Raw genomic sequence first — 14,052 nt, 5'->3', positions numbered from 1 at the left:
TAGTTTATCCTCAACGTCGAGTCCCCCTTACGTGCGTATCGACCTTCACGGATACATGGCACTTTGGCACGGTGAGGTGGGGATGGAGAGAGAGAGGAAGAGTGTCGGATCCAGGGGTGCTCCTCGAAAGGGGGGAAGTTTGCTACCAGCACAGTCTCCCCCCCTTTTCGAGATAAAGTTTCGGGAACGGGAAGGATCGTAATCATAAGTGTCTTGATCCAGGACCTTCTGAGCCAGCAGACTTGACTCGCTTCGACCGGCGCCCAAATTGGCCCGAGACCTCTCTTGGAACACCTCAACAGGGGAAGGCTGTACGTAAATATTCGATTCGTGGGTGGCGACACCGAGTGGCGGCGCTCGTGGTATATGTCTTATCACGACACGTTGTAAAGTTGTGCGTTGGTGTGCTGGGCTGTTCCAGACTAGCTAGCGACGACGACGACGACGGTTATAATCGACACCGAGACCACCGCTATGTCGCTGTCGTGCAAGAAGGGGGGGGGGGGGTTCGTCATTGCTGTCCGTCGACGCCTAGTCAGCGGACCTTTCATCCTGGTGTTTAGTTTTCCCTGCCCGTCGCTACCTGCAGTATCACTTCGATCTGCACCTGCCAGCAGGCTGGCAGGTTTACTCATCGCGGACGTCGGATAACAACCCACCGTTGCTCCATCGTCGCGTACACGTACAGTCACGGTGGAGCTGGCCCCCGAAGATGTGTCCTGCATGGGATCCACGATGATACCGAAGTAACCATTCCTCCATCGCCCGTATTCCCCCGTCTACGCCCCAACCAAAATGGCGGGCGCCTTGTCGGGGTGTCATCGTGTTATGGTATCCGAACCCAACCGTCCACCCATAAGACCGCGAGACACAATATGCTTAAGCGGCAATAACACGTAGCTATAGCTTCTGGGGGAACCATGGGTTCATCGTCGGATGTCACATCCAATACTAAGACAGCGTCACCTACTTGTGCCAGGGCGTTGAGCTCTGATCCGGCCCCCGCGCTCCCGTCCTTGCCTCCTCCCGGCAGGTGAGACCGAAGCCTATTCGCACGCCTCCATTTTTTCGAAGAAAATATCGTCTCGAGGAACTTCCAGCTACTCGAGGCTTTGCTTTAGTGGGAGGGGCATGCCACCCGTATGCTTGGGCAGGACTGGTCACGCCCACGATAGGTACTTTTCCGAGCCGTAGCTAGGACCTGCTCCCTACTCTATTCGCCCCTTGGTGCAGAGGTGACCGATACCCCTAGGTGGATGCGAGGGCAATCTTCCCCGTCGAGGTTCCCGCCCTCTGTGATACCCGCGTATGCAGTTGTTTTAGCCTTCTCTCCTTTCTCCTTCAGACCGACGTCCGTTCTCTAGCGACGGCGGGACGGCGGGCGAGAGGTGGCACGACGAAATAGACAGGTTCAATCCCTTGCACAACTAGATGAGAGCTTGGTAGCAGGTGATATTGGGTAACACTTGTGAGCCGGCGAGGGAAGCACGCTGCTAGATGGGATGAGCACTTCCTTAGATGCCAGGTATGTAGGCTACCTGCCTACCTGACGTACCTGCCCACGGATAAGTAAGTAGTACCTGTAAGGTAGGTAAGCATGCGGCACAACCTCACATTGATATTGATGTAACCTGTCTGGAAGTATTTGTCGTTATTAAGAAGCAGGCACTTAGGTACAGCTTGTTCTACCCGTGGTGCCCTGCCGCCGTGCCTATCAGATCGGGAATGGAGACAGCTGGACGAGCAGGTAATATTTAGGTAGGTAGGTAGTAGGTAGGTAGCATTTATGTATCTAAGAGGGATATGGGCATAACAGATAGCATAACCCCATTGTCCAATCAGCGGCGGGGGGTCGTCCGCTGGGTCTGTAGAATTCTTCAACGACCCACCGGCGCAGCAGGAACGAGGGGGAAAAAAACGTCGTAAGTGGAGAAGGGAATTGGGGGGTTATGTAAGCTAGATTGGTGGGATCGAGCAGGATATAGGAATACCTACCCGTATGGGGATATCTCGGCGGGGGCCAGAGAGAGCCTGGACGGCTATAAGGAGCAGCCAATCTCTGATTTCTGCGACTCCGTGCCGGAGCTGTAGGGGCTACATACCTGAGAGCGAGTCGGTCTGCCGGGTGCCCTCGTCCTCTACAACCCCGCGGTCCTGCGCAGCACGCAGCACCCAAGGTAGAAGGCAAAGTAACTTGCCTGCTTCTTTACTGACTCAAGGTACCTGCCTACCTATCTACCTACTTCCCGACCTAGGAGCCCCTCCGGACGGTCCTAACTGCCTACGGTAACTGCCCGTGTCTATACTGGGTTAGTCAGCTGGTAGCATACCGCCCCACCTCGCCCGAAGCCTGCCCTGGTCTTTTTCTCTCAATTTTTAATCCGAGGCAACATCGCCTTCCGTCATGGTTCATAATCATTCTCGCCACAAATCCCGCCACCAGCAACCAGACGACAACAACAACCCCGATAGCAATGACCTTCAGGATACGGCGGTGATGCTTCACTCTACGAATGCTCGCATGAGGGGCGCGTCGACTGCCAGCTTCGTCCGCCTGGCCAAGCATCGAGCGCAGAGCCACCACCCTTATCGCCTGCCGTCCCTGTCGCATTCGAGATGGCAGACCACCTCCGCAGCCGTCCAAGCGCCGCCTCACGAGCCCGCATCTCCTCCCCCTCCAGTCCCGCGCAAAAAGAGCCTTGCCAGTTAGTCGCCGATCCTCCCGATGCTTGTGCTGTGGCTTGCTGACTTGTGGTGCAGTCGAGTCCGCGTCTCGGTTTAACGAGATAAACGTCCAACATGTCAGCGACTATATCTTCAAACAGATTTTCCCGGGTGGTGCTAAACCCGCGCCGAAGGAGCTGGTGGAATTGTCCATTGGCCACCTGCGACGCCACGACCTCTACGGCAAAAACACCGACAACAACCCGCCGATTGCCTTCGAGGTACCTCCGCTGCAGGGGCAAACGATGGACGAGCACTTCCACAAACTCGGGCTCGATTGCGCCGAGCCCTTCCTCTCGTATGCCAAGGAGTTCGTGAGGCATACTGACCCCTGCCGGCCGAGGGAATGGGTGAGGCGAAGCGGTTGGACAAAGTATTACCCCAACGTGGATAAGCCGCCGGAGCCAGTCGACGTCCCGGATGCGAATATGCTCTGCTTCGACGTAGAGGTTATGTGGAAAGAACATCCCTTCGCCGTCATGGCCTGCGCCATGAGCCCGACCCACTGGTACGCTTGGCTGTCGCCTTGGTTGCTGGGAGAGAGCGAATCAGGCAAGCATCTCATCCCCCTGGGCGATCCCACCAAGGATCGTATCATCGTCGGCCACAATATCGGGTACGACAGGGCGAGGGTCCTCGAAGAATACGACCTCAAGCAAACCAGGAACGCGTTTATAGATACCATGTCGTTACATGTGGCCGTCAACGGCATGTGTTCGCAGCAGCGACCCACGTGGATGAGGCACAAGAAGAACAGGGAGCTTCGCGAGAAGATCTCCAAGGAGACGGACAACATCGATTTGGTGAGGCTGCTCTCCTCTGGCTACGAGGACGAAGAAGAGCTTTGGGTTGGGCATAGCTCGGCCAATTCTCTTCGTGACGTCGCCCAGTTCCACGTGAAAACCGCAATTGACAAGGCGGCCCGAGAGCAGTTTGGGGAACTGGATCGCCAGGGTGTCAGAGAAAAGTTGGACGACTTGCTGAATTACTGCGCGGCGGACGTGGCGATCGCCCACCGAGTATATCGGACCGTGTTTCCGCTCTTCCTCAACGTCTGTCCCCACCCTGTCAGCTTTGCCGCGTTACGACATCTGTCCTCCGTCATCCTCCCGGTCGACCGGTCGTGGGATGCGTATGTTGACAACGCGAAAGCGACGTACGACAAACTGTCCAACAGTGTACGGGACCGCCTGGTTTCGCTTGCGGAGAAGGCAACGGAAATCAAGGACGACGCTGATAAATGGGGCAACGATCCCTGGCTGAAGCAATTGGACTGGTCCGGCCAGGAGATCAAGATGGCCAAAGGAAAGAAGAAGGGCGATCCCCCGAGGCCGGTTTTGCGACAGAAGAAGCCGGGTATGCCTAAGTGGTATAAAGATTTGTTTCCAAAGAGGGACGGCCCCATGAACGTGACGGTCAGATCTCGAATCGCACCGCTTCTGCTGAGGCTTACGTGGGATGGATACCCTTTGGTATGGACCAACAAGTACGGCTGGACTCTCCGAGTACCCTGTTCGGACATGGCGAAATACAACTCGACGCAACTTGTCCGATGCGACTTTTCGGACGAACCGGAGGAACCACTCCACCAAGACTCGGACGGCGTCTACTTCAAACTCCCTCACAAGGACGGCCCGTCGTCGAGATGTGTGAACCCGTTGGCCAAGAGCTACCTTAACTACTTCGAAACTGGAATATTATCATCCGAATTTCCGCTAGCGAAGGAGGCGCTCGATATGAACTCGTCGTGCTCCTATTGGATCAGCGCTCAGGACAGGATCGTGTCGCAAATGGTCGTATACGAAGGCGATAAGGCCCAGGACGGGGTGCCCGCGGAAAGGCCCGAAAACGAGCTGGGCATCATTTTGCCTCAGATTATTCCGATGGGAACTGTCACGAGGAGGGCGGTGGAAAATACATGGCTGACGGCGAGCAATGCGAAGAAGAATAGGGTCGGCTCAGAGTTGAAAGCGATGGTCAAGGCTCCGCCGGGTTACTGTTTCGTCGGTGCCGATGTTGATTCTGAAGAGCTCTGGATCGCTAGCGTTGTGGGGGACGCCACCTTCAAGCTCCACGGCGGTAACGCGATCGGCTTCATGACCCTAGAAGGCACCAAGGCGGCAGGCACCGACCTGCATTCTCGCACTGCCTCCATCCTAGGAATCACGCGCAATAACGCCAAGATCTTCAATTATGGCCGAATCTACGGTGCCGGGCTCAAATATGCCGCTACGCTACTCAGGCAGTTCAACCCTAGCCTTTCCGAGGAGGAAACTCTGAATATCGCCGGAAAGTTGTACACGAAGACGAAAGGCACGAGGACGAACCGGAAATCGCTCTGCAAGCGACTGTTCTGGAGAGGCGGGACCGAATCGTTCGTCTTCAACAAGCTCGAGGAATTCGCAGAAAATGAACACCCACGAACCCCGGTGCTCGGAGCCGGCATAACCGAGGCGTTGATGGGCAAATATGTTAGAAAGGGCGGCTACCTTACTTCCCGCATCAATTGGGCGATTCAGTCGTCCGGCGTGGACTATCTCCATCTCCTAATCGTTTCCATGGACTACCTAGTCCGGCGGTTTAATATCAACGCTCGCCTCGCCATCAGCGTCCATGACGAGATTCGCTACCTCGTCAAGGACGAAGACAAATACCGAGCTGCTATGGCTCTCCAAGTCTCCAATCTCTGGACCCGAGCAATGTTCTGCCAGCAGGTTGGCATCGAGGATCTCCCGCAATCGTGTGCCTACTTCTCCGCGGTGGATATCGATCACGTTCTCCGCAAGGAAGTGGACCTAAATTGTGTGACGCCTAGCCACCCGACGCCTATACCGCCTGGCGAGAGCTTGGACATGATGCAGCTACTCGAGAAAGGAGATGAGGCGTACCTTGATCCGAAAACGATACCCGCCAAGTACCCACCGAACTTCGAGGGTATTGATTATACACCCAGGACACCCGTGATGGAAACCCTCAACGGACCTTTCAACCCCAAGGACCTCTGGTTCCTGAAGGCCCAGATTACGGATAGCGAAGATGAGCTAAACGAGATTCTGAAAGCACAAAGGAAGGCGAATTCTAGCGCGTCGGGCGCAGAAGCCGCAAAGAAGCCTAAGCCGAGCAAGATATTTCCATACACTTCGCAGCCCAAACTGATACCGCAGATATACCGACCATTTGGCCCTAAATTCACGAGTGGCCCTAAATTCACGAGTGGCCCCAAATTCACGAGTGGCCCTAAATTCACGAGCAAGCCGAGGGATACAAGCCGCTTCAACCAAGAGCAGTGGATCTTCGAGAGCATGCCGCCCGCTCCGGCGAAGCCCACCGGCTCTAGAGCATGAAATGGCACACTGCGCCCTACATCACTCACCACATTTCTTTGCACGTTACCTACAGCATTGTAGTTAAAAGGATCTCGGGCACGGCGTACTTTTGTGAAACGGTCGCGGCAGCAGTGTACTGAAAGTTGGCGTCGGCAGGGACAGGGAGCAGCTTCGGATTGCCATGGCGGAAAACGTGCGACCCTGTGCTTTAAGAACTAGCTAATTTATCATTCAAACGTAGTAAAACCTTCGTAGCAGTTGTCTTGTTACTGGAAGACAGCAGGAGACGTGATCAGGGGGTCAACCGCCTTCGTTTGCACCCTAGAGTCTCCCCCGTCTGTTAGCCCACGGGTTTACGGGCCTCTTCGCCTTGCCCCGCGAACAAAAAGGGGGGGGAGCAACCCTTTCGAATTCGACCGGTGGTGGTGATATAACACTCCCCATTCTCATATTTCGTAGTACCGTGGCGTATTGCCTATGAGTTAACTTCGTATACAAACCACGATTATCCCCAGCCCGTCGGGGGGTCATCGTAGCCTCACACAACACAAGAGGTGGAACTGTCACCAAGCTATAGACAACGCCTCCTTATCCCATACGGTACCCTACCGGGCCTATCCGTATGCGAGAGAGCGATAACCTCGTAGCTGCAAGAAACGTAAATCCTCTCATGCCTCGACGGGGGCGGGTGACCTGGGGGCCGCCCGACGCCGAGTGTACAAAAAACGCGGGATAGACAGACATGTAAACGAGACAGACAAGGAGACAAGGGGGTATCTACCAAGTAGTGAATTTCCAACAGTCGTGTAAGTTTTTGCGCGACGAGAAAGTATGCGATCTGGGGCCGGAATCGTCTGCGTGCGGTGCACATCGGAAACTGTAGGAAGACAGAGGGAGCGTGCGAAATGCGGCGTCGACGCGAAAGGCCCGCAACGACGCGACGGCCGAGAGACAACGGGGAGAGCCGGAGAAGGCCAAGAACGGACACGGGGAGCAACCGGAACGCCGCGCCGACCAACGCCGTACGTGGCAGGCCTTCGAATACCTGCGGCCGCGCAGGCACTGCGCGCAGAATCACGCGGCGCCGGGGCGGCGGGCGTCATCGTCCTCGTCGTCGGAGGTGACGGAGCGCAGGAGGGTCTGGACGTCGTCGTCGTCGCCCGCGGCAGCGGCAGCGCGGGTCACGGGCTTGCTCTCCTCGTCGTCGTCGTCGGCGACGGTGGCAGGGAGCGGCACGACGGGGCGGCGGGGCGAGCTGCCCTCGCTGACGGGCGTGAGCGGCGGGCGGGCAGCGCGCGAGCGTCCGCGGCGGACGGGGGGCTCCTGCTTCCGCTGCGGTCGTGGCGGCAGCGGCGGCAGCGGCCGCGACGGCGGCGTCGTGGGCGGCGGCGCGTACTGCGGGTTCTGGGCGCGCGGCTTGGACGGCGTGATGGGGTCTGCGAGGGGCGGGGGGGTGTCAGCGCGGGAGGGAGAAGAAGGCGGCGAAGAAGAAGGCAAGAGAGAGAGAGGCGTACGCAGCTCGACGTCGGCGGCCTTCTTCCTGGGGTTGACGAGGCCGGCGAGCGCGGCGCTGGCGGCGAAGCCGGACCGGGAAAGGCCCCGGACCCGCCCGCCCGCGAGCGGCGGCGGCGGCGGCGGCGGCGGCGGCGCGTCCGGCTGGCTGCTGTGGGCGGCACCCGGGGGATCGAAGTTCATCGCGTCGGAGCGCGGGATGCAGCAGCTGCGCGGCTGGGGCGGCGGCGACGGCGACAGCCCGTAGAAGTCCAGGTCGTCGGCCGGGGGCTGGTCGCGGACGTGCGCGAGCGGCAGGGGCGGCAGGACCGGAGGGCCGGCGGACACGCGCTGCGGGCGCGGCGGCGGGCCGGCAGGCTGCGCCTGGTCGCGGTCGGGAGCAGTGTGGCGCCGTAGGGGCACCACGCGAGCGTGCCGGACGCGCCGCGGACGCGGGGGCGACGGCTTGCTGCTGCTGGAGCGCCGCGCCAGCCCGTGGAGGTAGTACTTCTGCCGCACGGGGCGCTGCTTGGGCCGCGATCTTTCCTCGATCGGGACCGTTTCCCACTCGTCGTCTGAGACTGGACGTCAGCTGCGTATGGTGGGGATAAAAGAAAGGGGAAAAGGGGAAAAGGGGAAAAGGGGGGGCCTTTGGCCAGTTCTTTTTTTTTTCCAAGCGCCAGTTGCAGGAGGGACGTACCGATGTCGTTGTTGTCGAGCTCGAGCATCCCGTCGGGTCCCGCCTCGTACTTAGACCCGCGTCCGCTGTAGACGAGCCGCGCCATCTCGCGGCGCTGCTCCATGACGCGGCCCCGCAGGTCGTGGCACTGCTGGCGGAGTTTTTTGGTCTCCTTTCTGTATTTGTACAGAACTACGGCGAGCAGGACGATGCTTGTGAGGTGGAGCAGGCAGATTATCACTATGAATGCCAGCAGTCCGTTAAGCTCGGTTGTCGTCCCCGTGACGACGGCCGTGTCCCTAGGTTCGATACGCCCCGCGGGAGGCTCGGAGCGTGTCGGGAGCCACATCGGCGCCGTCTCGCACACGGGTGGCGTGTAGGTAGATCTTCAACTCTGCCAAACGTTCCTGTAGGAGCGTAAGGATGAGGGTAGCTGCCAAAGAGACGCCACACTACTACCGACTGAAACTGCTGTAGGACCCCATGTTAGATACCACGGCAATTCGGCGTTGAGGGCGGGTGACCAGGAAGAAGACCATTGGGTGTGAGACTATCACCGTCGCCAGGCGAGAGGAAAGGATGGGAAGGGCATGTGTGTGATGGCATTGCCGGGCAGAGTTCGCGGAGCTCGTCAAGGAATAATTGCAACTCACGTGTAAGATGTAAGTTAAGGACACGCAGGATCTGGGCGAAGCGGACAGCTTAGGTCCCGACCCCTTTTGTGTGCTGGGGGCGGCCTCTCTCCAGTCAATTGCAAAAAATCACGGCTTCCGAGGTTAAGGGTCTGGGGTAAACAATGTCGGAGCGTTGATCGGGGACGTATATTGGAGGAGAACTGAAGGGCAGCAGGGCTTGCAAGGAGCAGATGAGAGTCTCCGACTCGCATACGCAGCCGAGGGAGGGCTGTGTGTATGTGTGGATAGATAGGGAGATGGAGGTATGGGAGGGTGATGGATGGGGGGTGGGGAGGAAGGAGGACATGGTGAGATCAGAGATGGGCTGGAGGAGATCTCAGATGGAAACATGGCAACCCGAGGGCCAACAGGAGAAGTAAGCGTTGCTGTTGCCCTACGTGTTCATGCCATCGTCGAGGGCGACAGAGGCACCAAAACAAGGAGATGTCTATGGAGCAACATGGTTGTTGTTGGTGCTCACTGTTGATGCGATGGACTTTGTCCATAAGAGAATGGGCAGTATAAGGGCCGTAAAGCTAATTGTTGACGCACATTACCTACAGAGCTAGGACTTGGGACAGATAACTAAGCCTGGTACGGCATTGAATACGTGTTGAAAAACTAGTGATATTGGGTACATATAATTGTTGTGGGAGTTCTAGGACTGGGGTACTGCAGTGAATGGGCTATCTTCCGTCCTTCGTGAAGTTGGGTTAGACTAAAGAACAAGAGTTCATTGAGTTACCTAAACGAAATAAAGACACCGCTTAGGTTGTCTTTCAGAAAAGGGGTTAACGCCGGTACCACTGGGCAAGACTGTGCATCAAAGTCCTAGAGGTTATGGAAGGGCTGTGATTGTTATTATATGGCTTAGTCGCCCTAGAGGTGTACCTATGAGGGCTGTGATATGGGGTCGTCATATATGTGAATAGCAACGACTGCTGAGCTGGGGAGAATTTTCTGCTGTGGGTCAATCCTCTCACAAGAATCATCCAGTCAATCCCGAACGAAGGGTCCCGGCATGAATAAAACATTGTCTTGCTGGACATAATGGCCCGAGTTCCTTGCGAAGGGGCTGAGATGCCTCATCTTAACTCCTCGCGTTCTGACAATAGGCTTATGTCCAACAAAGAAGGCATTGAATGGCAAGCTGTGGCTCAGTAATACCTACATCCGAAGAGCCCCTGATTCTTCGCCTTGGCTACCCTTCAACATCTAGCTTAGATATACAGATGCACACCCGCCTGCCCCTATCTAGGACAGTAAATAATCGGGTCCTAGCCTCAGCGCCTCGCACCGCTCCCGCCGGCGAGCGGGACCGCGCGCCTGCGCCGCTAGGCTGGCCATCACCCGGGGTCTGCTAGGTGAGGCAAATCTACATGTTTAGAACCAGACACAGTCTTTTCGGGTCCAGCGTCACCCGCTCGGACACATGGAGAGCCGTCCTCTGTGCGCAGGCACTTCGGAGCCGTTGCCGACGTACGGGACGGGATGCGTAAACCACACCGCCTCGGCCGCGGCGCGTACCGGGCGCCGAGAAACCGGGAGGTGACGCATTCGCGAAACAAACCTGGGCGAGACACATGCCGACGCCTGGCCGAGGCCGCAAGTGGGGGTCGCGCCAACATCGTCATTGTCGCCGGTTATTGCCGAAGGGCCACGGCGGGGGAGCAGCACCGATGTGGCGAAGATGACTGGCCCAGTTAGGATACCTAACTAGCACCGTCTGTTCAGCCCCCGTAAGCCGTCAGGTAAAAAACACTACGGCGACGTCGTGGGTGCCCGCTGGGACCGAACGGCATCGCGTGCTCAACCCACGTGGGCTTCCGTCCAGAGGAGAGCAGCCTCCAGCAGGGCTGCAGGATTGGGCAGTGTGTGGCTAGGTACACACACGCATACATATGCTGCCTCGAACGCACGGCTTGGTCGTCCGCAGACCAACGGAAAGAGACCGCGGGCGAGGCGGGCGTAGATTGCGTCTCTCACAAACTACTCTTGGGGGTATCATCGGCGTTAGGACTAACAAGCAACAACAGCAGCAACAACAAAACAAAAGCGACAGCTCAAGAGCCGCCCAACTATTTACACAGCCGCGATCCCCTTCACACGTGCTCCTCGGCGCTTCTCTGGGACCTGTTTTCCGCGGAGGGAAACATGCGGATGCTCGGCATGTCGAGCAGGCCGTACTCGTCCTCGCGGCTAGCGTTCGGCCGATCGGCGGGACCGCGGGCGCCTGCGTCTGGGGAGGCCCACTGGGCGCTCGCGTGGCGGTGCCCGGGCTTGCCGGTGTCGTCGGAGAGCTGGCTCGGCCACGGGGCCGGCCGCGCCCAGGCCTGGCTCGACCCGGCGCTGCCATGGCTCGACCAGCCCTTGACGCGCGCGTACGCCAACTTCCACAGCGGCCCCAGGCTCGCGACGCACGCGCAGATGAGCCCCGTGTTGATTTCGAGGATGGACAGCGCGAAGCTGATCCCGGCCCACCACGGCCGATCCGATGTCCCGACCTCTGCCAGACTGAGTGTCAGCAGCAGTCCCTTGCGGATGGCTTCTAGATGTAGCAGCGAGCGGGTCCGAAGGGCCATTGAGCCTGCTTCTTATTCGTTTATGGGACCCCTGGCCGCTTGAGGCTCGAAGAACGTGTGCCGTCTTGTATCGGAGGCCGGGAGCGCATATAGGGGGAGATACAAGAAAACGATACGTACGGTTATATGTCGAAATAGACCACCGGACGACGGCCACCGCCCAGGCACTACAGTCTGACGTTAGCGAGAGTGCACCATATGATGTGGAAGCAGGGGTAAAAGGGCACCACTAACATAAACCCAGAGCTCAGCACGATACTAAGGCCGATTTTCCGCCGCCGCGTCGACAGCGGCAAGCTCCATATCATGGTCAGGGGCAGTATGGCGATAGCCAGGTCGGTAGCCATGTTGCAGGCCCCGTAGAAGGTGGCCGTCGCGAAGCTATTGATGCAGTGGCCCGGCAGCGCCGGCTCCCACTTCTTCCTGATCGGATGGCAGCCGAAGAACTCGGTGAACATGTTGCACAGCAGGTAGGCCACGCAGAAGAACATGGTGCCGAAGCACGCCCACCTGAACTTGGTGTGCACGCCGAAGACCTGGAGATAGAGGAGCAGCAGCGTGCACTTGAAGCCGCACAGCCCGAGCACGTAGAACTCGGACGTGATGCCGATCCACAGATAGTAGCGCGAGTTGAGTTCCTCGTTGAATTGCCACACGTGCAGGCCCATTCCGTTGTATGTCGCCTGGGCCATGAGTACGGCGTGGGCGATGCAGGCGGCCATGGTCGCGGCTACGAGATCTATTATTCGCTGTTCAGCATTATGACTTGCGATCGTCGCGGGACGGTAACGTACAGTCGTCGATGGCAATCTTCATCTTCACCAGGTGGATTCGCGTGTAGAACCTCAACGCGACAAAGGTAAACGTGATGAAGGGCATGATGACCGCTGTGCGCCATACGTGTATCCCATTTTCGGCAGGTAGATGGTCGGGAGGTGTTCCGCTGAAGGTTCCCGAAGGTGATGCGCGGTCGACGAGTGCCGAGAGGTATGACATGCCGTGATGGCTTGTGCAGCCTATGTTGACGACGCCTATACTGCGGGCACCAAGCACCGAAGAGAACGGGTCGATGAGGGGGAAGGATTTGAGCGAGATTCGGTATGACGCTCGCTTACTGCGACCGGGTTCGGCTCGATCACCACGGTATATTGCACATAGCTCGTTCAGAGGGCGCGTACTTCTTATGAAGACCTTCAGAGGTCCAACCCGCAATCAATGCGATTAGGCTTCTTGTTGATGGTTAGCACAGGGAGAAGGTGGCGACGACCCTGCGATGTCACTGATGCTTATACCCTTCACTTATCAGGGTCGAGTTCTCGAGCTGGGGCACATTTGCTTCTCATCAGGGCGAGCGATGGATCGGTGCCTATAAGGAATCCTGCGGCGTTGCGCCGTGTACGAAGGGATAAGGACGTATGCCTTGGGATCAGCAAATGGCGTTTAGAATCCATGCTTGGATGCTACCGCGTTAGACCTATAGTAGGAAGGCATCCTCCACTGGGTAGATTTCTCATTGGGCCTCACGCGAAGGATTCCAATCCCCTTCTGATAAATGAGGGTGTGTAGCTGGGCTTTACTCGAGGCCGTAGCCCATGTCTTGGTTGTCAGACGGGTCTGACGCTGCCGTGCTACGATCTGTCTTAGGATATATCTATATACCGCGAGTCGCAGCCAGCCATCGCTATTCGCTATTCGCAATGCCGCCGCCACACAGGTGCCGATCGTTACCCTGTCACAACGGACCGACTGTAAGTGGCGATCCTCGTGTCTGCGAAGGGAATTTTAGCAGAGTCTGCGGTCCTGTATGCTGCTCCGAGTGGAAGGCATACGAAGGGCTGGCCAACGCCCGCGGAAGCGCCCAAGCATCTGGGCAAGGAGTGCGATGGTGGAGGCATTGATCGCCTGTTGGGGTACATCGGCGATATTTTCGCCTAATGATGTCTAGGCTAATCGCAGGAATAGAGGCACTCGTCCGTATTTCATGTGCCCTCTAGCAGCGAGAATGCGCCGGATCCCAGGGATATTCGGAGCGGTAATGGTAGCATCGGCTTCGAACCAAGAGGAATGTGTGCGTATCCCTAGGAATCACCAGGTCGGGGGGAGCGATCCGTCTTAGGTAGACGCAAGAAGAGGCGCGGCAGATACTAGCAGTGACGAGAAGCCTGGCGGATTGATTAATTCCTCATTAGTCTTTTGCGACCGGATGTGTATGTTGGCGTGTCCATTTTGAGTGAGGATAGACTACTTATTATCGACAACATCGCTCCATTACTATATTAATTTTCCCATTCGTGCGTAACTCGTTAATCCATCTCATCTATAGCCTCTATGTCCATACTGCTCATGCCGACTGGTTGCGTGGCTCTCGCCCTCTCTGGCTTCTTCGGCCGTCGTCAGTCATCGATCGGCTTATATACCAGGCAGTCCCACAAACGGCCTCAACGCGGGTATCCATCGTGGGAGAATATAGACGGGGTAGATACCCATGAAAGCCACCAGCAAGCCGGTGAACTGAACCCGAGGGTTAGCAAGCCATGAGTATAATATAAACAGGCGAACGAGTACGCCAACGGGTA

General features: G+C 57.5%; 3 protein-coding genes across 3 annotated transcripts; 1 reads left to right on the top strand and 2 right to left on the bottom strand.

Annotated features, from left to right (window-relative positions):
- Window positions 1–2,404: 2,404 nt before the first annotated feature.
- GGS23DRAFT_596836 (DNA polymerase family A-domain-containing protein) lies at window positions 2,405–6,068 on the top strand (the record flags this gene model as incomplete). Its single annotated transcript, XM_051518533.1, has 2 exons — window positions 2,405–2,705; window positions 2,761–6,068. 2 exons carry the CDS (start codon window positions 2,405–2,407, stop codon window positions 6,066–6,068), a joined length of 3,609 nt encoding a protein of 1,202 aa, XP_051371777.1.
- Window positions 6,069–7,124: 1,056 nt separating this feature from the next.
- Window positions 7,125–8,569, bottom strand: GGS23DRAFT_596835 (uncharacterized protein; the record flags this gene model as incomplete). Its single annotated transcript, XM_051518532.1, has 3 exons — window positions 7,125–7,486; window positions 7,565–8,116; window positions 8,242–8,569. The coding sequence occupies 3 exons, from the start codon at window positions 8,567–8,569 to the stop codon at window positions 7,125–7,127; spliced, it is 1,242 nt and encodes a 413-aa protein (XP_051371776.1).
- A 2,092-nt stretch (window positions 8,570–10,661) lies between these two features.
- GGS23DRAFT_51052 (uncharacterized protein) lies at window positions 10,662–12,545 on the bottom strand. The gene is made up of 4 exons (XM_051514546.1): window positions 12,271–12,545; window positions 11,711–12,206; window positions 11,597–11,643; window positions 10,662–11,400 (listed from the first exon to the last, which is right to left on the bottom strand). Exons 1-4 carry the CDS (start codon window positions 12,470–12,472, stop codon window positions 10,997–10,999), a joined length of 1,149 nt encoding a protein of 382 aa, XP_051371775.1. The 5' UTR covers window positions 12,473–12,545; the 3' UTR covers window positions 10,662–10,996.
- Between the last annotated feature and the right edge of the window lie 1,507 nt (window positions 12,546–14,052).

This window comes from Durotheca rogersii (assembly GCF_024521655.1).
Source record: "Durotheca rogersii strain YMJ 92031201 chromosome Unknown GGS23scaffold_10, whole genome shotgun sequence".
Taxonomy (NCBI): Eukaryota; Fungi; Ascomycota; class Sordariomycetes; order Xylariales; family Xylariaceae; genus Durotheca; species Durotheca rogersii.
This window is presented reverse-complemented; position numbering and strand designations above follow the sequence as displayed.

Excerpts from the sequence above, each read along its gene's own strand:
- GGS23DRAFT_51052 (XM_051514546.1), bottom strand. The coding sequence starts at position 12,472 with ATGTCATACCTCTCGGCACTCGTCGACCGCGCATCACCTTCGGGAACC. Across the intron at positions 11,644-11,710 it reads GTGCTGAGCTCTGGGTTTAT|TGCCTGGGCGGTGGCCGTCG; the intron begins GTTAGTGGTGCC and ends GTCAGACTGTAG. Across the intron at positions 11,401-11,596 it reads GTCTATTTCGACATATAACC|AGGTCGGGACATCGGATCGG; the intron begins GTACGTATCGTT and ends TCAGTCTGGCAG.